The sequence below is a fragment of the Camelus ferus genome, chromosome 1 (genome assembly GCF_009834535.1).
Source record: "Camelus ferus isolate YT-003-E chromosome 1, BCGSAC_Cfer_1.0, whole genome shotgun sequence".
Taxonomy (NCBI): Eukaryota; Metazoa; Chordata; class Mammalia; order Artiodactyla; family Camelidae; genus Camelus; species Camelus ferus.
The window spans coordinates 106,428,714-106,450,989 of NC_045696.1; the positions used below are offsets into that span (position 1 = coordinate 106,428,714).

Sequence of the window (22,276 nt, forward strand, 5' to 3'; positions counted from 1 at the left end):
ACTCCCCCATCCCCACACTACCCCCTGCAGTGATGCTGAATCAATTAGTCTGCATCTCTAATAAGTTTCCAGTTTTCAGCGACCACACTTCGAGCACCACTGGCTAGTTGTATCTGGGACACTGAGGGGGAATCAGCTGCCATTTGTTGACAGGCTTGTACTGTGGGTTCTCTTTTACCTGGCATGTTTCCAACACCAAATGCTACCTTCCTGGCCCTGGTGGAATTTAGATTTACAATTTCCGGTATAACCAGTAGTGGAAAGCTGGGTCTAAAAGTCCCAAGAGACAGATGGGCCTGTGAGAAAGAGACTGGGACTGGCGGAGGCTCAGCCTATGGCAGCTGAAGCTGTGGCTGTGTGTGAGCTCACCCCCCGGGAGAGTGTGCAGGGGCGATGGGTGGCCGGTGAACAGCAGACTGTCAGGGGCACCGGCATACCTTGCCTTCAAGGAAGGAGAAAGGATAGTAAGTATTCAAGGAAGAGGCTGGAAGGGGCGTTAAGAGAGGTGGGAGGAGGGAGTGGCTGATGGAACACTCTTGGCCTTGTTACTAGAGAGAGGACTGCAGGCAAACATCTGAGGCCAAAGCCTAAATAGTTAAACAGAGAGTTCTCAGGTGAGCTCCAGGTCTGTGGAAGGAAAGGAGGCAGGTGTCCTGTTACCCTTGCCCACAGCGTGCCTGGTGACCTGCTGTTGCTCCGAGGCAAGGCTCGTTGTGGCAATTGTCTCTGAGGCTCTGGTGACATGGTGGCAGCTTGTAGCTGAGCAAGGTGAGTGTCATGTCACTTGCCTTCTTTTTTTTTTAAAATAACGTGATATGTTACTTGAAATGTGCTGGCCTTCTCATGGCCGTGCTGGGGCTGCTGGGGGCTGGCTGGTTTTGTTTTTGGGGTGTGTGTTGGGGAGGAGTATCTGAGAAAGGGAAGCGTGGGAGCTAAAATGGAAAAGGTGGGTCGGCAACATTCTGCGACAGCTTCAAGACCAGGCTAACGGGTTTGGAATCGGTACTGTGGCAACAAGGAGCTATGCTAAGCTCCGGCAAGGCAGGGGTGGGGCAGGTGTGTGGTTAATACATCTTGGGAGCCCCAGTGCCTGGCACCGGGCCTGGCCAAGGTAGACATGCCATAAAGGAGGGGGCTGGATGAGTGAATGAATGAGTCTGATGGATAAGGGGTGATGATCTGATCAAAGCAAAGTTTTGGGACAAATAGTCTCAAGAACCAATGTTGGGTGGTTCAGAGACCATCAGCTTTGGAGTCAGGGGCACCTCCCCTTGTACGTCAGCTCTGGCCTCCCTACCCGGGAGGACGCTTTACCTTTCCAGACATCAGTTTCCTTGTTGGTAAAGTGGGAATAATGATGCTTGTTTGCAGATTTGCCTTTAGAGTGTGTATCTGGCACTGAGGCTGGCGCTCCCTGCCCTATGGCCAGTGTTCCTACAGAGTACCGGTACCGTGCGCCCCCCTAGTTCTCACAGCGCCGTGAGGGGAGGCGCTAACCCTGTACCTTCTAGTGCTGCCTTTCCCAGATGCTGACAGGCTCAGGGAGGTCTGGGGCCTTTCCCGGAGGCTCTTCCCCTCTTTGCAAACCCACCCCCACCGTTTCTTCAAGGCCTTTCTCCTTGAGGTCAATGACCTTTCTCTTCTCTGACTTTCTACTGTACCTTAAAAGTGTGAGTCACATGATCTAGAAAGAACTTGGCTAAATAGGGTTCCATATAATTCTGGTTTGTCAGATTCTAAGTTCCTTAAAGGTAGAAATTATATTTTTTTCTTTAAAAAATTATGAAAGTAATAGATGATGATGCAAAGAAATTTTGAATAGTATAGAGAGGTGGTGAGTGGGTAATAACTTCCTAGATGTAACCATTGCTAATAGCTTGTTTATTTTTCTAGAAATAGTCTATGCTTATGAAATAATATAGAAAATGAATCATATATAGGAATACTAAATTAGCATATTTAATTTAATTATGTTATTTATGAATAACAAATATTAATCATTTATAGATGTGTATATATGTGTATATATTTTATATGTATTATCATTGGTCTGTGTAAGCCTGTCTGTCTATCTAGTCATCCATCACCTACCCTTGCGCCATCTATCTATTTTATTTATTTATTTTATTCGTTTATTTATCCCCATTTCACATTCCCATTTCCCTTCTACCTCATAGGCAACTATTCTAATGTGAGAAATATATATATTTTATATATGTATATATCTACACACACATATATGTGAGAGATATATGCCTTATTTGTTTTTGCAAACTATTATTAAATGTGATTATGTAAATACATCATTTAAACAGAAATGGATATATATGTGTATGTATAGTCATTATTCCATATCAGTACATAAAAAACTGCCTTATTCTTATCAATAGCTGCATAGAATTTCATTGTGTAAAGATACCATTTTTACCCCTTATTGTACTTTGCTTTCTTATACTTTCCTTGTACTTTGCTATTACAGATACTACTACAATTACAATTTTTTCACAAGCACCTTTGCACACTTGTATGAGTTTCTCTGTAGAATAAATGAGAATTCTTAGTAGTGAAATATTCATTTTAAATTCTGATTGCTATTGTCAGGCTACTCTCCAAAGAGAACAATTTCTTTGTCTACCAAGAGAGCGGCAAGTAGAATCTGAGTCTTTTGACAGCAAACCGGAGCTGTTTTCTAAACCACGAGGTCTGGCAAAAAAAGACCATCGCGCACTGAGCACCGTCTGTTTGCAGAGACACAGCTGCTCCCTTGAGCGCCACCTCCTGGCAGGGGCGGACATCACTCACTCACATCCCATTGGAAAGAATGTCCTCACATGGATCACACTGTACAGCTGGGGAAGCCGGACAGCAGCCCGCCCCTGTTCCACTAAATCTTGCAGTTACAGAAGGAGAGGGTGGGGTGTGGTGGACATTAGGTGGCTCTGCCTCCCATGGCGAGTTATTGGGCTTTATCTTGAGATCAAGGTGGGGTTGCAGAAGGACCTGCTTATACATCTGACAGCTCCCTCCTGACCAAGACCTCTGGCAGCACTCTTGCAGTGGACTTGGGTATGGCTGGGGGTTCACTGAGGACCTACTAGGTGCCAGGCACTAGGCTGGGTTTTTCACCTGCCTCATTCCTAACCACAGGCCTGCAGAGGAGGCCCTGTGATCCCCAGTACACATGGAGGCTTAAAGATGTGAAGGAACTCGCCCAAGGCTGAGGATATGAATCCACATCTGTGTGGTTGTAAAGCCCACACCTTTGCTTTCCAAGCTCTGGCCATGTCAGCGCACACCACGCACACTGCAGGCTCTTGCTGGCCAGCGGACAGCACACAGCCACGTGCCCCAGGCCTAACTTGGGCTCTCTTCTCCTTTTCCAGGCCCTCCCTTAGCTCCTGTGCCTGCTGCTGTGGCCTTGGTGACACCCTCCCCAGGTGGTGAGCCTGGAGATTCCTCCACCCATGCAGTCCCCTGCCACCACTGCTGCGGTCCTCAGTGGCCCCCTCTTAGGGGCCCACCCTCTCCCAGCCTTTAAGTTCCAGCCTCGCTGTCAGAGCATGGACTGGATGCGCATCAGTGCCCTAGACGTGGACCGCGTGGCGCGGGAGATGGATGTGGCCGCCCTGCAGGAGAACATCACAAGCATCACCTTCTGCAACCTGGACAAGGAGGTGTGCCACCGCTGCAGGCAGCCTGTGGACCCTGCGCTGCTCAAGGTGCTGCGGCTGGCGCAGCTCAGCATCGAGTACCTGCTGCACTGCCAGGACTCCCTGAGCGCCAGCGTGGCTGAGCTGGAGGCGCAGCTGCTGGCCAGCCTGGGCCAGCAGGAGCGGAGCCAGCAGGAGCTGGCCCGCCAGGCTGATGAGCTCAAGGGTGTGCGACAGGAGAGCCACCGGCGTCGCAAGATGATCATCACCCTGCAGCAGCTGCTCCTGCAGATGGACGCCTACAGCTGCCACATGGTGAGGGGATGCTGTGGGGCAGGGACACGGGGAGGGCAGTGCACCCCACCACTGGCCACCTGGGGAGCACCACTGCCTGGGCTCCGAGGCCGCTGTGACCATTCTCACTGGGGTTGGGAGCAAGTTTTAGAGATGCTGCTTGAGGCCAGAGAGCCCGAGGATGTCTCATTGGGTCTACAGTGTGTTTAGATTGTAGATGTGCAGCAAGTGTGTGTATGAGTGCCTAGAGAGTGAATGTGTTTAAGGAGAGGGTGCATGTCTCATGGGTGCATGTCTCATGTGTGCATGTGTGAATGTATAAAGGGGATGTGTGTGTTTCTGGATGGTGTGTATATGTGTGTACTGTGCGTATGTGATTGTCTGGAGGGTACATCTGTGAATGGTATGTGCATGTATGTACATAGAGTGTGTGGTGTATAATGTGCTTGTGTGTGAAATGTGCACGTAAAGATATATTGATGATGTGTGTATGTGAATGAATGAAGGGTGTGTATGTGTATAAGAGTGTTTATATTTATGGAGGGCGTGTGTGTGTATGGAGGCTTTATGTGTGCATAGGTAGAGAGTGTGATGTGTAAAGGTGTGTGTGAGAGGTTTGTGAGCATATGTGTGAAATCAGTGTGTGACAAGGGACTGGCAGAGTCAGGCCCATTCTGGAAAAGTGACTCCATTAGTTAACCAGTGACAAGTTCATTACCCAGAGTGACATTTGAGCATCTGCATCTCTTTCTGTGGGAAATGTGGTTGAGGGACAGTAACCCTTTAATAAATTGTCTGGTGGCCAGGCCCTTTGCCAGGCTCTGAGGATGAAGGCAAAAATCATGCTAGTTCAGGTTTTTCAGAAATTCATAGTTTGGGGGTGGGTGGGACAAAAGGAATCATTATGATATGATGTTGATGGATTGAGTGGTAATTGATATAATTAATATAATGTTAATTATGATAAAAAGATCAAACCTTTTCAGTAGTAAATGACACAACAGCAGTCTAACCTGGTTTAGGCCAAAAAGGAATTTATTAGTCAATTTAACTGAAAAATCCGAGGTTATGGTGGGACTCAGATGGTGGCGCCAGAATCTGTTTTCTCTCTCTGCAGCTCTTGGCAATTCTTTGTCAGTGTGGATTTCATTCTCAGAAAGATTCTGTCCCTGTGGTAGCAAGTTGGGTCACGGCATCGCCAGCACCTCATTTTCCCAGACTCAAGGCTGGAGGGTCCCAGCAGCCCACGCAGGAATTCACTTTGTTCCTTGGCTTGGCTGAGATCAGGTGCCCTCTCTAGCTCTGAACCACCTGCAGGTCCCGGGACTGCAGGGCTATGATTGGCTTTGGTCTGGGTCACATGTTTTGCCACGGAGCGGGGGGGGGGGGGTAGACTGAAGCTCATGGATTGAGGATGAGGAAGGAGAGGGTAATTTCCCAGAAGAAAGCTGGGGTTCTGTTATCAGAGGATGAGGGAGTGGCTACTGTCCTGCCAAAAATGAACGCTTTCTCCACGTGTCTGTCACAGGTGGAGAAAGTGTTAAGTAAGATAAAGATACAGCTGAGGAGCTGAGGAGCACGGAGGTGGGGTTGAAGAGAGAGTCTTCCTGAGACAGTGTTTAAACTGAGTCTTGAATAGGGGGAGGGTATATCTCAAGTGGCAGAGCGCATGCTTAGCATGCACTGGGTCCTGGGTTCAATCCCCAGCATCTCCATTAAAAAAACAACAAATCAACTCCCGCCCCCCACAAAAAACCTGAGTCTTGAATTAAAATCGGTAAACAAGTTTCTACTGTACAGCACAGGGAACTATATTCAATATCCTGTAGTAACCTTTAATTTAATTAAAAAGAATATGAAAAGGAATATATGTATATATATTTATGACTGAAACATTATGCTGTACACCAAAAATTGACACGGCATTGTAAACCAACTATACTTCAATAGAAAAAAAAGATTAATAAAAATAAAATTTCACCATAAAATTAGAAAAAAACCCCTGAGTCTTCATGTTGAGTGCAGTTTTGTAAAGAAGTGCTGTGGGCAGAGGCAGCCAAGGTGCCATCGTGAGACGGGTGGCCGGTGTGATGGCTTTGGAATGACCCACGGTGGGGCTCGGGGGTCTGTGGTAAGAGACATGGAGGAGAGGGTAGTGGAGCCTTGAAGGCCCTGGTAAAGAGTGGACTTTAGTCTGAAGGCGGTGGTGGCTGTCCAGTAGTCCAGCTTCAGGTGCCTGGTTGGTGAGTGTGCTGCTTGGGGTGGGATGAGGGGAAGAGCTTATAATTTGAAATAAGATGCCTTATAAAATATCTCCTTCCCCTCAGCCAACCAATATTCCTTCGGGCGACTAGAAATTCATGTGTCATTTTAGAACTCTGGAGGGGGCAAAGTCTGTCAACCCAAGCTGTGTCCATTTGGATTAGGTTTGCTGTGGGTGATAGGAAACCTCAAATCATAACTGTTTGAACCAGATAGAAGTTTTTTTCTCTCTCTCATGAACAAAGTTGAGGTAGACTGTCCGGGGTTGCTATATAATGCCACAACCATCGCGGACTCAGTTCTGGATGTGTTTCTCACCAACCCTGTCGTAAGACTTCTGCCTCCCGGTCCAGGAGGGCTGCTTGAGTTCCACCTCTCAGGTCCCCATTCTGTTCAGCAGGAGGAGAGAGGATGAGGCATGTCATGGCACTTTTTTTTCCCCTTTCTTCTACTTTATTTGGATTCAATTTGCTTTTCTTTTTCCATTAATAGGCTTTATTTTTTAGGGCACATGGTGCTTTCTTTAATGACACCTTCCAGAAGTGGCTGCAGGTACCACTTCTGTTTACATGTCATTGGCCAGAATCTAGTCACGTGACCACGCCTGGTTGTACGGGAGGCTAGGACATACAGTATTTATTCTCACTAGCCTCAAGACCAGCTACAAATCAAGATATCTCTTGCTAAGGTAAAAGGGAAAATGGGCATTGGGGGACGACTAGCAATTTCTGTCACATTTGCTCTTGTGTAAAGATAGCAAATACTCCGCGCTCTTAACTCTGATTGACTAGTAATGGCAGCCTGCAAAGCTGTGGTGGAACAATTTTGACGTTTTACAACAAAAAGATGATAAGGATAGATTGTTAGTGTCTGAAATGCTTGAGGAGAGCAAAGTGGAGTTTCAAATGCTCTGTTTACTTTTCTTTGCTCTGGTGGTTCTCAGCTCTGGGTGGGACTTGGACATTGGTGTTTTTGAGAAAAAACTTTGTATTGTGGAAAATTTCAAACATACACAAAAGTAGAGAGAATAACGTAATGAACCTTCCTATGCACACTGCCCAGCCCAGTAGTGATCAACCCATGACCAAAGGTATCGGATTTGTTCCTCTACCCACTTCCCCCTGTCCTGGGTTATTCTGAAGTGTATTAGTCATATGATTTTATCTGTAAATATTTCATTATGTGCCTCTAAAAGGTAAGGACTCCCACTTTTAAACATAAACATAATACCATCATCATGCCCTGAGAAAACAACAAAAACTCCTTAGCATCATCAAATACCTAGTCATTGTTCATAGCTCCCATGGCACTGGGGAGTGTTTTAAAGCTTAGCAAAAAAAAAAAAAAAATATATATATATATAGGTATAAAGAATACATATTTTGGGTTCACGTCACTGCTTACTCAGTAAATCAAATTCTTCATTTCTAAAGCAGCCCAGGGGTCCCAAGGAAAGGGAGTTTTGATATAGGGGGACTCCCAGGCTGACTCAGGTGAGCTAATTCTGCACTCTCCACTCCCTCCCTCTGTGTAGTGCCACTTGTGTCACAAGATGTTCATGAACGCCACCTATCTCCAGAGCCACATCCAGCGCAGGCACTCAGGCATGGTGGAAGGCGGTGAGTCCAGGTGGTGCTCCTGGGGCGGGACCGTGGAAGGGCCCGGGCTGGTGTTCAGTGGGTGGGAGGCCACGTACGCCACCACAGCTGCCCTCAGAACTTCATCATCTGATTGAGGATAGGGTGATCCCAGCATCCGCCATGGGGGTATTCCACATGGGGTGGGAGGGTTTCCGACCATGTGTTTAGAGAAAAAGGGCTGGGAGTCAGACAGGTAGGTTCTGGTCTTGGCTTTGTCTCTTTCTGTTATGTGACTGTGGTCAGTGCTTCCCCTCTGAGTCCAGGGTCCTTCACTGGGAATGGGGCAGTCAGATGGAGTGACTTTGAAGGGCCCTTACCTCCCAGCCTTCTGCAAATCTGCTGTTCTCTAATGCCCATCATGAATAAGCTTAAATGGGATTAAGGAGCAGTCGGACAGGTTCTTTGGCTTTTTTGTGTACATGAAGTATCATGACTTAATCACTGTAATTTTACTGTTTCAAATTCTAAAACGAGTAGCAATGCTGTATGTTTTCCCCATTAAGATATTTGCTTACTTTATATCTATTTTTTGAGGTTTGATAAAAAAATTGTTAAAACATTAAGTATAGATATGAAAATCTAATATAATAAAATGTATATACATTAAATATAAAAATCCCATGAAATAAAACTTTTTTCTTGTTTTCCTTAATTTTAATTTCCTTTTTGAAGAACAGACAAGAGTTTTAAAACTGCACCATTTACCTGATTACTATGCATTTATTGTGTATCTAATTCTTCTTGGTTCTGCATTGGAGGCTGCTAAAGAAAAACAGATTTTCTACTTATTAAAAATTTTTTTCTGATACAGATACATGTCTTTGAAGAGAATTTGTACACTCATGTTGATAGCAGCATTCACAGTAGCTAAGATGTGGAAGCAACCCAGATGTCCATTGATAGATGAATGGACTAACAAAGTGTGATATATACATAAACAGAAATACTATTCAGCCTTAAAAAGAAAAGTAGTTCTGCAATATGCTAAAGGTGATGTTATGTTAAATGAACTAAGTCAGTCAGAAAAGGACATATACTGTATGATTTCACTGATACAGGCACCTAGAATAGTCAGATTCATAGGGAGAGAAAGTAGAATGGTGGTCACCAGGGGCTGGGGGAAGGGGGAACGGGGAGTGATTGTTTAGTGAGTGTAAAGTTTCTGTTTGACAAGGTGAAAAGAGTTCTGAAGATGTGTGGTGGTGGTGATGTTGTGCCCCATTATGAGTGTATTTAATACCACTGAACCATACATTTAAAAATGGCTAAGATGGTAAACTTTATGTGTATTTTATCACAATAAAAAAATTGGAAGAAATATGCCTTTGGTATTGAAAATTAAAATGTAGAAAGGTAGAAAAGAGAAAATAAAAACCATGGACATATCACTGTAGTTAATATTGTGTGTGTTCTCTGTCATTGTTTTATAATCATATAGGATGCAGTTTTGACTACTGCTTATTTTCAACTAAGAATGTATCATATTTTCCAGTGTCATTAAGTCACATTTGAAAATATGATTTTTAGTGGCTGAATAGTATTTTACGTGGCAATCATAATTCATTTCACAACTGAATTATTTCTTCACTTAAATGGGTTACTAAAAAATTTCCCTATTATAAATCACATGTTGATAACATTCTTATACATAAATCTTTGTGCATCTTCCTTATTATTTCCTTAATGTAAAGTGCTGTAAGGAGAGGGAAAATATGTTCTTAAGGCAACTTTGGCTGCATTGATTTTCATTAATTTATTGCTGGGCAGCTGGCTTCCAAGGTGCCACAGCTCACCTACTCTATGCTCACCTTAAATCACTTTCTGAACCCAACTTAATTTTACTGCATCTAAAATTTGCTCATTTCTAAAACAAACAAACAAACAAACAAAAAATTTGCTCGTTTCTAAAAAGTCCCATCTGAGAAAAGCCATATATCTCTTTTCAAAGAATAGGTTAAAGTTTTAATAACAGTACCATCTATCTAATAATTCCTAAATGTACTTTAAAGTAGCAAATGTTCACGTACAATTGGCGTCTTTTTTATCAGCCCGTAACTCTTAGTTTACCAGTATGTGGTTTAGTGAGAATATTCTTCTATAATTCAGGGTTTCTTCAGAATGCATGCTGCCTTTTTCTTCATTTTTTCATGTAAGTTTATTTCGTTGAACTTAAAACTATAATTAATTTTATGGCTTTAAATTCCCTTCTGACTGCTGTCAGGATGCATCATATGTTCTTTGTATTAATAATCTGTGTGTACACACTATTTGGCATTCTGCTTCTGTTACTCCACTGGTTTGCATTCACATTTCCATGTGTTAGTACTGTCAAATAGTTATTTTTAAATGACAATAATAGTTCCCATTGACCGAGCTGTCCTCACAATGACCCTCTGTCTGAGTTATGTGCTGTTATTATCTCCATTTTCCAGTTTGGAGAAACAGGGTCAGGGAGGTTATGTCGTTTGCCCCAGATCGATGGTTAGCGAAAGTGGCAGAGCTGGTCTCAGACTGAGGTGTGACTGATTGTAAGCAAGGAGCTCTGCACTCCACTGACTTTCTGACTTTTAGGCTGGCCAACCACTCTTTGCACAGTCCCCACAGAAAAACAGAAGAAGCAGGAGCAACCAGTGGAGGAGGTGTTAGAAGAGCTGCGGGCCAAGCTAAAGTGGACCGAAGGGAAGCTGGAAGCGCAGAGGGAGGCTAAGAGGCAGCAGCAGTTCCAGGTAGGTGTGGAGAGGGAGTGGCGGGGGACTGGGTCCTGGACCAGCCGGGAGACCCACGAAGTCCGTGCACCCCACAGGGCCAGAATTCCGGCTGTCTCCCAGAGCCAGGGGTCAGAACAAGGATGGCATCTTCCTGGATGTGCCAAATGATTTGAGGTAGTCTGCAAAGGAAGATTTGATTCCGTTGACAGACCTGTATGGCCAAAAGCAGAGCAGAGAGTTGCAGTTTCCTGCATTATTTAGCATTTGAACCTGAATTTTAACTTCTTCCAATGTACTGTTAGTTACCTTTTGAAGGACAAAGACTGGATAAACTCCAGAATCCAGCCCAGAGGAGGTTCTCAGTAAATATTTGTAGAATGAAAATAGATAAACTTGCTCACTCAGTCCATCATTTATTCATTCATCACTCCTTCCCTCAGCAAGCATTTATTAAGCACCAATGATGCCAGGCATTCTGAGGAATATAAAGAGAGAAAAGATGGGATCCCCACCCCTGAGGGCCTTTACAGGTCAGATAAAGCTTCCCCACTCCCAGTCCAAACAGCGGGGACTGGGGGATGAATGTTCTTTGGGTCTCCACAGTGACTTGCAGGGACAAGTCGCCCGAGCTGTTTCTCAGTAAATATTTGTTGTAATGTGCAATGGATGATTCTCTTGTTCTTGCTTTTCTTTGTAGGAAGCAGAGATGACTCATCAGAGGGAGAAACAGTTGGATAAATGGAAAGAAAAAGAGCAGGCCAAGCTATATGGTGAAATAGACGAGCTCAAAAAGTTTTTTTGGGATAAATTAAAAAATGTTGCTGACCAGAGCTCTACGCTAGAAGAGGTAGCCAAACGAAAGGGCTTCTCAAATGTCTTTAGCTAAAAATCTCCTTATTTGTTCTCAAAATTCATTTATTTGTACTAGTTCTATGTCATCTGCCATTGGGTGTTGATACACTGTGAGGCCAGATACCAGAGGCCAGTGCCTGGGATTGAATCCTGGCTCTAGCACCTACTGGCTGTGTGATCTTAGATGAGTTACTTAACCTTTCTGTGCCTCGGTTTCTTTTCTGTAAGGTAGGTTTCTGAAAGGGTTAAATTAGTACATAGACAGCACTTAACATGATCTAGTATATAGTAAGGACTTCCTAGATATTATCCTTATTTTTCTAAATTGAAGTTTAGTTGATTTACAGTGTTGTGTTAGTTTCTGGTGTACAGCAAAGTGATTCAGTTTGTGTATATATATATTCTTTTTCTTTTTAATATTCTTTCCCATTATGGTTTATTACAGGATATTGAATATACTTCCCTGTATAATACAGTAGGGTCCTGTTGTTTGTCTGTTATTGTCCTTATTTTTTCAAGGAGCTTTCATCACCAGATAAGAAGTGACGCAAACTTTAAATGAATGCTTATTTCTTCTAACAAGTACCTGCTGAACACTGGCTCCAGGCCAGGCCCTCTGTTGGGGTCAGTGGAGATCATGTGTGATAGCTAAAATTTACTGAAACTTTTTCGGGCCCTGTGCACAGCACTCTGTATACACTAACTTTTAATGCTCATAACAACCAAACAACTCTAATAACATCCTCAAAGAAGGCACATCATTAATTTATTAATTTTTTTGTTAAAGTTCTTATTTTTTTTAAAATAGCTATTATCATTCCTTCTTTACCAGCGAAGACATTGAGGCCACATAACTTGCCTCAGGTCACACAGGTAGAGCTGGGATTTAAACCCAGCTCTTTAAACTTCAAAGCCCCTGCTTTGATATATTATCAAAGTTTATCCAAAAAAACCTTATTAAAGTTATCCCTGGACTGTATCTTCCCATATAGACCTGTATAACTAAAACCATATCAGGGAAATGCTTGAGGAGAAATACTTTCACAATATATTTCGCTCTTATTGGTCCCCCAAACATCAAAGAGAATCTTGTGTGGTATTGAAAATGAACTGTCTAAGGGTGTTTCTCATGATCATGCCATGTTTTGTTTGCCTAAAGAAACACCTAGATGACTTTTTCAGGAGGGGATTTTTATAGGATGTGCTTGGAGCCTTGAGTGATCCATTATCTCTATCTGAGATGCAACGCCAAGGATGAAAGGTGGTGGGGTTGCAATGGGAGGTGTGTGTGTGTGTGTGTGAGTGTGTGTCTGTGTCTGTGTGTGTGTCTGTAGTAACCTGAGCCCTCTCATCCCAAATGTTCCCCCAGGGTGGTCAGGGATGATTTGTGGAAGACAGGATGCTTCTCCACCATATGGACATCATGCTCCCAATCCCCAGCTCCACACCCATCATCCCTGAGCTCATCCGACCCTCTCTGTCTCCCACACTTCCCCTGACATGGTCCTAGCTGCCTAGACACTTTAGATAGATCTAGACCTCAGATCTCCATATTAAATGCTGAAGGTAGTTAAAATGTAGGTTTTTCTTTTTCCATTTATGTACTTTTCTGCAGATGTTCTCTTGGCCACTGTGCATATGGCGATGTCATTCATGTTATCAAAAAATTCTGAGTATCATGATTAGATTTTCCTCTAAATGAAACTGTACACTGGCCTTTTCAGAAACTGCAGGCGCTTCAGTCCCACAACGTGGGGAAGTCCAACCTTGGGTCCTTGCAGAGTGATGAGTCTGAGCAGCGACTGGGGCAGGCTCAGGAGCTCCAGGCCCTGAAGGAGAGGATGGAAATTCAGGTGAGCTGCTGCCCCAGGTCTTTCTTCCCAGATCCCACCAAGAACTATGTTGTCTTCCAACAGTTTCTATTTTGGCTCTATGGTTTTGGGGAAGTTGAAAGATATCAAAGTTCTATATTTTCAGACCTTCTGCCAATTCATGAAAGCATAGAATAGGTTCTTAGGGTTCCCAGGTGAGGCTGGTGGTGTACCCATGTGCAGTATCAATTTGCCTGGGATCTTTTTCAGAACACATTCAGCTGTGTATCTAATGGGACACCCTTGCCCTCATGTTGATTCCAACACAGCTGGGAACAGTTCTCAGACAGTGTGACCCTCTCCTGGCTTTGAAGATATTTGGCACAGATCTAGTGGTGTGATGGTAAATATTTAACAACTGGCTGTCCAGAACTAAAAAAGCTTTGATTTGTAGCATTTGCCATTTTTCATGGTGTAAATATTCCCACCATGGCTGATTTCATGCTGCCCGCGTGAGGTCACTGGATATGGAATTGGGAAGACTTGTATACCGTCTGCTGTCATGAGCTTAGGTAGGGGGTGGCCTGGCCACTGCTGGATGAATCTTACATCAGTCCAGTTATATCCGGTCTGCATCACTGATAATTCTGTGGCAAGGAAGGGCAATTGGCCCAGTAGTTAAATCACGTTGTACTTCTGATTCTCCTCTCCAGGACTGTTAAGAAAGAGCTTAATGTTTAACTGTTCGTCAGCAGTCAAGTGTTTCCCCTGCTTGATGTTTCACAAGTTTTACATTAAAAAAATCCATTCTTTTTCTATGAACTCTGTTCACATCCTTTGCTATTTGTCTGCTGATTTCCTTACCAGTTTGTGAGTCTGTATAATGTATGGAAACTAACCCAACCCTTTGTCGCTCTTGTTGCCATTTCCCCCAGTTTTCTATTGGTCCTTCAGCTTTATCATGGTTTTGACCATACAAAATTCATAATGTGGTCAAAATGATGAGATTATCAATCTTTTGTTTATGGCCACTCTGAGATTTAAACGAAAAATATTTCTGTGTTTTAATTAGTTCATGCGTTCATTCATTCTTTCATTCATACACGCTACTTTTACGTATGATTCACACATAAAAAGCTGTGTGTATTTAGTGTGTATAACTTATTGAGTTTAGGGGTAAATATAGCTATGTCTTGGCTATGGTGAATGCTGCTATGATGAACATGGGAGTGCGGGTATCTCTTTGAGATCCCGATTTCAATTCCTTTGGGTTAATACCAAGAAGTGGATTGCTGCATTATATGGTAGTTCTGTTGAGGATTTTTGCAACTATGTTAATTAGGGATATTGGCCTTTTTTTTCTTGTAGTGTCCTTGTTTGGCAATTGACAAGAGTAATGCTGGCCTCATAAAATGTGTTTGAAAGTGTTCCTTCTTAAATTTTTGAAAAGAATTTGAGAAGAATTTGCATTAGTGCTTAAAATGTTTGGTGGAATTCACCAGTGAAGCTATTCAGTTCTGGGATTTTCTTTGTTGGGAGATTTTTGATTACTGATCCAATCTCCTTACTCATTATTGGTCTGTTCATATTTTTGTTTTTATGATTCAGTCTTGGTAGATTGTATGTTTTTAGGAACTTGTCCATTTCTTCTAGATTATCCAATTTATTGCTGTGTAATTGTTTATAGAAGACTCTTGTAATCCTTTGCATTTCTGTGGTATCAGTTGTAATGCCTCCTCTTTCATTTCTGATTTTACTTGAGACTTCTCTTTTATCTTTATCTAAGAATTTGTCAATTTAGTTTATCTTTTCAAAAAACCAATTCTTAATGCTTGTTGATCATTTTTTTTATTGTTTTTGTATTCTCTATTTCAATATATCTGATCTAATCTTTATTTCCTGCCTTCTGCTAACCTTAATTTGTTCTTCTTTTTCTAGGTCCTTGAGTTATAAGTTAGGTTATTTACTGATTTAGGTCTTAATTTTTTCTTAATGTAAAAGTTTATCACTATAAACTTGAGGTCTTAATTTTTCCTTAATGTAAAAGTTTTATCACTGTAAACTTCCCTCTTAGAACTGCTTTTACTTCATCCCGGAAATTTTAGTATGTCATGTTTCCATTTTTGTTTGTCACAAGTTATTCTTTCACTTCTATTTTGATTTCTTCTTTGTTCAGGAGTGTGTTATTTAATATCTAACACATTTGCGAATTTTCCTGTTTCTCTCCTATTATCGATTTCTAGTTTTGTAGCATTGCGGCTGGAAAAGATTAACTTGATAAGATTTCAGGCTTAAATTGGCAAGACTTGTTTTGTGGGCTAACACGTGATCTATCCTGGAGAATGTTCCTTGGGCATTTGAAGAGGATGTGTACTCTGCTACTTGGATGAAATGTTCTTTGTGTGTCCAGTCTATTTGGTCTATAGTGCTGTTCAAGTCCACTGTTTATTTACTGATTTTGTGTCTGGATGATATATCCATTGTTGAAAGTGGGGTATTGAAATCCCCTACTATTATATTGCTGTCTATTTCTCCCTTCAGTTCTGTTAATATTTGCTTTATATGTTTTAGTGCTCCTATGTTGGGTGTATATATAGTCGTTCCTCAGTATCCATAGGAGATTGGGTCCAGGACCCCCTGTGAATACCAAAATCCTCAGATGCTCAAGTCCCTTATATTTTTGTGTATAACTTAAGCACATCCTCCTGTACACTTTACATCATCTATATATTACTTATAATACCCCATACAATTTAAATTCTATATAAATATTTGTAAATTCTGTATAAATAGTTGCTAGCATGAGGCAAATTCAAGTTTTGCTTTTCAGAACTTTCTGGAATTTTTCTTTCAAATATGTTTGATCCACGGTTGGTTGAATCCATGGATGTGGAATACACAGATGTGGAACCGACGGATACGGAGGGCTGACTGTATATTTACAGTTGTATATCCTCTTGATGAATTCACCCCTTTATCATTATATAGTGACCTTCTTTGTCTCTTGTGATAGCTTTTGACTTAAAATCTATTTTGTATGATATCAGTATAGCTACTCTCCTCTCTTTTGTTTACCATTTACATGAAATATCTTCTCTCATCACTTCAGTTTCAGCCGATGTGTGCCCTTAAACCTAACATGAATCTCTTGTAAGCAGCATATAGATGGATCTTGGTTTTTTTTTTCTTTTCTTTTACAGTATCTCTTTTATTTATTTATTTATTTATTTATTTATTTATTTATTTATTATTTTTTTTTAACTTTTTTTTATTGAGTTATAGTCATTTTACTTACTTGGATCTTGTATTTAAAATCCATTCAGCCACTCTTCACCTTTTGATTGGAGAATTTAATCCATTTAAATTGACAGTAATTACTGATAGGTAAGGACTTGCTGTTTCCATTTTATTAAATTTTTTCAGACTGCTCTGTAGTTACTTTGTCCCTTGTTTTCTCTCTTGCTGTCTTCCTTTGTGAGTTGCCTTGATTCCTTTCTCTTTATTTTTTGTGTATCAGCTACAGGCTTTTTCTTTGTGATCAGTATTAGACTTACATAACACATGTTATAGTTACAGCAGTCTATTTTAAGCTGAAAACAACTTAATTCTGATTGCAGACAGTCTACCCTTTTGCTTCTTCTCTTCCACACCTCCTGGTGCCCACAAGCCAACCAGTAGGATCTACAGCCAGTGTTGAGATCCAAGTACCAGCACCAAAAGCCGAGTCGGCCATGCTGATTCCCTCGGTTCTGGGTGGGGTGAGACAGAAGTGGGCCTCCTGGGCAGTGTCCCTGAAGGCTGGGACAGTTGGGTGCTCACTTGCTCTCACTTCCGTGGGAGAGACTGTGGGCTGAGGGAGGTCTCTTGGCACTGAGCTGTGCTGCCTTGGGTGAGGGGTGACACAGGTAGAGTGAAACTCTTCTTCCCCTTTTCAACGTGTCTGTTCTTGGGTTTTTTGCTCCACCGAGGTACTGGGACCTCTCAGCTGGATTCCTGGGCTCCCATAAAGGTATTCTCATTTGTGGATGTTTTAAGAGCTGGCACCTCCTTGTCCATCATCTTGCTGATGTCACTTCTATTTTTTAAGTTGAAATTTTTTACCACCTAGGATTTATTTTGATTTAAGATATGAAATAAGGATCCAAGTTCACATTTTTTTTTCAGGCAGTTACTTGTTTGAACATTTGTCAATAACCCATCTTCCTCCAGATGAAGATTCCATTCCTCCCCCACTCCTTTGTCTGGGCTTTCTGTTCTTTTCACTGCTCTCTCTGCCTACTCGTGAGCCAGAACTTTTTAATTCTTGTAGCTTTATAATGTATTTTAATATCAAGGGGCCCATTTGATAAATGTTTAATCTTTTTTAGGAAACAGAATGGAAGAGAAAAATGAAGGCAATTCGAGAAGAGCATGCAGCTCAGAAGAGAGAGGTAGGTCTCATTAGATGCTCTGGGGAAGCCTGGTTTCCCATAATCTCCTCTCATCCTTCAGCTTCCCATCCTTTGCCCCCCACCTTGAACTGGTTGGCAGATATTTTTTTAAATTAAAGTATAGTTGATTCACAATGCTGTGTTAGTTTCTGGTGTACAGCATAGTGATTCAGTTTAACATATACATATATATTTCATTATAACATATATATATTTTTCATTATAGGTTATTACAAGATACTGAATATAGTCCTCTGTGCTAGGACATTGCTGTTTATCTATTTTTATATAGTAGTTTGTATCTGCTTATCCCGAACTCATAATTTATCCCTCCCCCAGCCCCTTTCCCCTCTGGTAACCATAAGTTTGTTTTCTGTGTCTGTGAGTCTCTTTCTGTTTTGTACATAGGTTTATTTGTATAATTTTTTTTCTCTTTGAGATTTATTTATTTTTAGTGTTTTCTTTCTTTTTTTTTTAACATTTTTTATTGAGTAATAGTCATTTTACAATGTTGTATCAAATTCCAGTGTAGAGCACAATTTTTCAGTTATACATGAACATACATATATTCATTGTCACTTTTTTTTTCACTGTGAGCTACCACAAGATCTTGTATATACTTCCCTGTGCTATACAGTATAATCTTGTTTATCTATTCTACATTTTAAAATCCCTTCCCACCCCCCACCCCCTTGGCAACCACAAGTTTGTATCCTATGTCTTTGAGTCTGTTTCTGTTTTGTATTTATGTTCTTTTTTTTTTTTTTAGATTCCACATATGAGTGATCTCATATGGTATTTTTCTTCTCTTTCTGGCTTACTTCACTTAGAATGAGATTCTCCAGGAACATCCATGTTGCTGCAAATGGCGTTATGTTGTCGGGTTTTGTGGCTGAATAGTATTCCATTGTATAAATATACCACATCTTCTTTATCCAGTCATCTATTGATGGACATTTAGGCTGTTTCCATGTCTTGGCTATTGTAAATAGTGCTGCTATGAACATCGGGGTGCAGGTGTCATTTTGAAGTCAGGGTTTTCTCTGGATATACTGATTGGCAGATATTTTGTTCCTGGCTGCTGACCCCCGTCAATACACAGAGGGGTCCGCTCTTGGAAAGCAGCTTCCCTGGCCAGGAGCAGGGGCCTCCAGTTTTTCTCTTCTGAACCCAGCAAGGAGGGTTGTGCTGTAAAACTCAAAGAATTGCTGGTCCTTTCCTGTTTGGGCCCTCCTTTGAAATCCCACTCAGGAGAGAACCAGGTAGCTATGGACCTCAGCAATGGTTCAGCAGGAGCCCAAATAGAAAGCTTTAGACACTCAGACTACTGGACAGTCAGCAGCAGGCCTCATCGCAGAGAATACAGCTTCTATCAAGATGCCTGTGAAGAGGAAGCCAATTAACAAGGGCCCCAGGTTCTGCCTGCAGAAAGCTTGGAAGATGAAGTTGCTTAGATCAGGATGAAGTTGCTTAGATCAGAGTCTGGCATGTGATAGATGCCCCCCCAATCCAGTAATTCCTATCTGATGGATTTATCTTATTTGAAACATTTAAAAACGAGAAATACATCCAAGTTTGTCCCAAGAGCAGAAGGACTATATTAAGGTACACAAAATATCACTTCCACCCCATCTCCATCTACCCGTGCCCTGACACCCACCCCACATGTGACCTCTTTTATTGCTTTCTTGTTTTCTTCTAGAGTTTCTTTATACAAAAACATAGTCTCATTTTCTCTCTGCTCCTATACTAGAGGTAGCATGTGACTGCATTTCCTTCACCTTTTTTCACCTAAAATCATCCATTTGATTTTTTTTTTTAGTTTTTTTTTTTAATGGAGGTACTGGAGATCGAACCCATGACCTTGTGCATGCTAAGCACACACTCTACCACTGAGATATACCCTTCGCCCTTTTGTGATTTTTGAATGACCTCAACTTATCTGACTTCAGTGGGTGGCACACCTGACAGAGAGCCTTTTGCTGTGAACTTATGGGCCTGCATTCATTCTCACTTCTCAGGACCTGCTTGAAAATGTCTTCAAATGGAAAGAAGACACTGATGAACTTACATACAAAACAGAAACAGAGTCACAGACATAGTAGACAAACTCATGGTTACCAGGGGGAAGGCAGTGGGAAGGGATAAATTGGGAGTTTGAGATTTGCAAATATTAACTATATATAGAATAGATAAACAGTTTTCTTCTGTATAGCACAGGGAACTATATTCAATATCTTGTAGTAACCTATAATGAAAAAGAATATGAAAACAAATGTATGTTGGTATGTGTATGACTGGGACATTATGCTGTACACCAGAAATTGACACATTGTAACTGATGGTACTTCAATTGAAAAAAAAGAAGAATCCTCAAATGGGAGGGTAAGTCTTGTTAGAAAGCCACCTGCCCAGGTCTGGGAACCCTCCACCTCCTTCAGGTAAAACCCTGAGCGGCATTTGCCCACATGTGCCGGCCCTGCAGGCACTGGGCTCTCAGAGGTCCCTGCAGACATGTGACTGACCAGTCTTCCTGCACCACCAGCTGAAGGAGCACTATGAGAAGCTCCTGGCCTCCCTGTCTGAGAATCAGAAGAAAGCCCAGGCTCAGCACCAGATGAGTGCCCTCCAGCCCCAGCTCCAGGAACAAGCCACACTCATCGCCTCCCAGGAGAAGATGGTAGGTGTGGACCCTCCCCCCAGCCAGGCCCTGGAGGCCCTGGGGCTCTTCCCTGTGACCATCTCCTTAGATTCTTTTGGACCCATTGGCCCTCATCTCATTATCAGGCTCTTTGGGGAGAGACGAGAGTCCTCAGACTTGAGGGGCAGAAAGTGATGAGGATGCTGAAGATATGCTTGTTGTCCTGTGGTAGTGGGGCCGTGTTAGGAGGTTCACAGTAACACCAGAAGCAACATGAGTGCCAGTGCCGGTTGATACTTGGCTTATTACTCCATATAAGCCTCATTGCTGCCCTTCATGGTAGACATTACCTTCTCTCCATCTTCATTTGATAGATGATCAAACAGGCTGGAGCAGTTAAACACCCCACCCGAGTCCAGACTAGGCACACTATAAATGACGGGTGAGATTCAACTCTTGCTAGGCAGGTGGGATGCAAAGTGTGTGCTCCTTACATTGTGTTCTCAGACCTAATTTCTTAACTAATTCCTTTCTTCCAAATTGACAGCCTCTGATGAGATTGTCAGATAAAACTAGTGTGATAAACAGACATCACTCACTAAGTACCTGCCTCCCAGAATTAATCCTGTGACTCTTCAACTAATGCAGATCATACTCTGCCCAGCCTGGGCTCATCTCCCCTTTTCAAGCCCCAGGTCAGTGGAGAAGTGTATCTGTCCCCAGCTTGGCTCTCCTGTGGCCTCAGGTCCCTGCCATGGTTCTGCCACCACCCTCCACACAGTTTCCCTGGGCTGTGGACCCACTGTCACTCTCTAATCCACTGTTCTTGTCCCCCTTGCTGTTTGTGTCTTTCTATTCTCCCAGCTGTACTTCACCCCCTCAACATATCTAATCCACTCCCCTGCTGCTTTGCTTTTTCTTGTTTTCCCCAACACACTTAGCTCTTCACAGCTGTGGCCACTTCAGGTCCAGTCTGGTGGTTTCCTCCTTATGTTACCCAGAACTCTTGTTTGCAAATGTTTCAGTTAGGAACCCACTGGCTAAACATAACAGAATGGGTTAACAGGTTTATTTTTATTGTAACACCAAAAGAGGTGAAAATTGATGGCCTTTGTTACAGCAAAATTATGCCATTGGAAATCCAGGCTCAGTTTTTCTTTTTTACCATCTTTAGCGTGTTGACTTTTGTTCTCATGCTTGATTCTCATAATTGCAAGATGGCTGCCATAGCCCCACCCATCACAACCATATTCAATGGAAGAAGTTGATGAAAAATCTCCTTCCCAAGACTTCTACTTCTACTTTTATTGATCAGAGTTGTGTTCCATGGGGAACAATAGTTGCAAGGAAGGTTAGAAAGGGAACAATTAGTTTTATAGTTTCTAGAATGGAGGTGAGCAAAGGAGGGATAGTTAGAAATGGACATTGGATAAGCCATTCATTAGTAGGTAATGAAAAACAACTCAAGCTTAAGCAGAAGAGGGAAATCTATCATAAGGTTAGACAGGGTATCTCACAGAGCTCAAGGCAGGGGAGCAGCTAACTCTAGGAATAAACTGGGACCAGAGACCTGAGTGTGGTCAGGAGTTCCCCTCTGTTATGTGTCTCTGTTTCTTTCTCTATATCTACTTGGATTATTTTTTTTACTCTGAACATCAGCTTCCTCTCCATGTATGTCCCACGTGGCATAAACAAACAAACCAATAAACAAAGAAAACCAAACCTCCAACCAGTTGGCTGCCAAAAGCCTTTGAGTTCACATATTATCAGTCCTGAATTCTCCGCCCAAACCTGGACAGTCAGCTCTGGCTGTGGTGTGGGGTCACGTGGCTGTCCTGTCTGCATCTGCGAGGAAGGGGGAAGAAGAGGCACTTTCTAGAAAAGGGAGGTTGGGCAGGTAGTCAATGACTGTCCACTTCATGCCTCCTTCCTCCCAGGGGGCATTCAGCTTAGATGCCCACATCGAGGGAGGGGAGCTTCCCTCGCCC

General features: G+C 42.4%; 1 protein-coding gene across 5 annotated transcripts in view; it reads left to right on the forward strand.

The window, feature by feature from the left end:
* DZIP1L (DAZ interacting zinc finger protein 1 like) overlaps window positions 1–22,276 on the forward strand; it is a 39,018-nt gene that overhangs the window by 3,346 nt on the left and 13,396 nt on the right. For 3 of the 5 annotated variants that reach the window (XM_032487815.1, XM_032487830.1, XM_032487822.1), the window contains exons 2-8: window positions 3,384–3,965; window positions 7,741–7,825; window positions 10,418–10,572; window positions 11,252–11,401; window positions 13,131–13,259; window positions 17,585–17,647; window positions 20,193–20,327. In XM_032487815.1, the coding sequence (XP_032343706.1) occupies window positions 3,465–3,965; window positions 7,741–7,825; window positions 10,418–10,572; window positions 11,252–11,401; window positions 13,131–13,259; window positions 17,585–17,647; window positions 20,193–20,327 (1,218 nt within the window). In that variant the 5' untranslated portion in view covers window positions 3,384–3,464. The remainder of the gene's footprint in view (window positions 1–3,383; window positions 3,966–7,740; window positions 7,826–10,417; window positions 10,573–11,251; window positions 11,402–13,130; window positions 13,260–17,584; window positions 17,648–20,192; window positions 20,328–22,276) is intronic. The other 2 variants (XM_032487838.1, XM_032487847.1) reach the window with 2 other exon arrangements.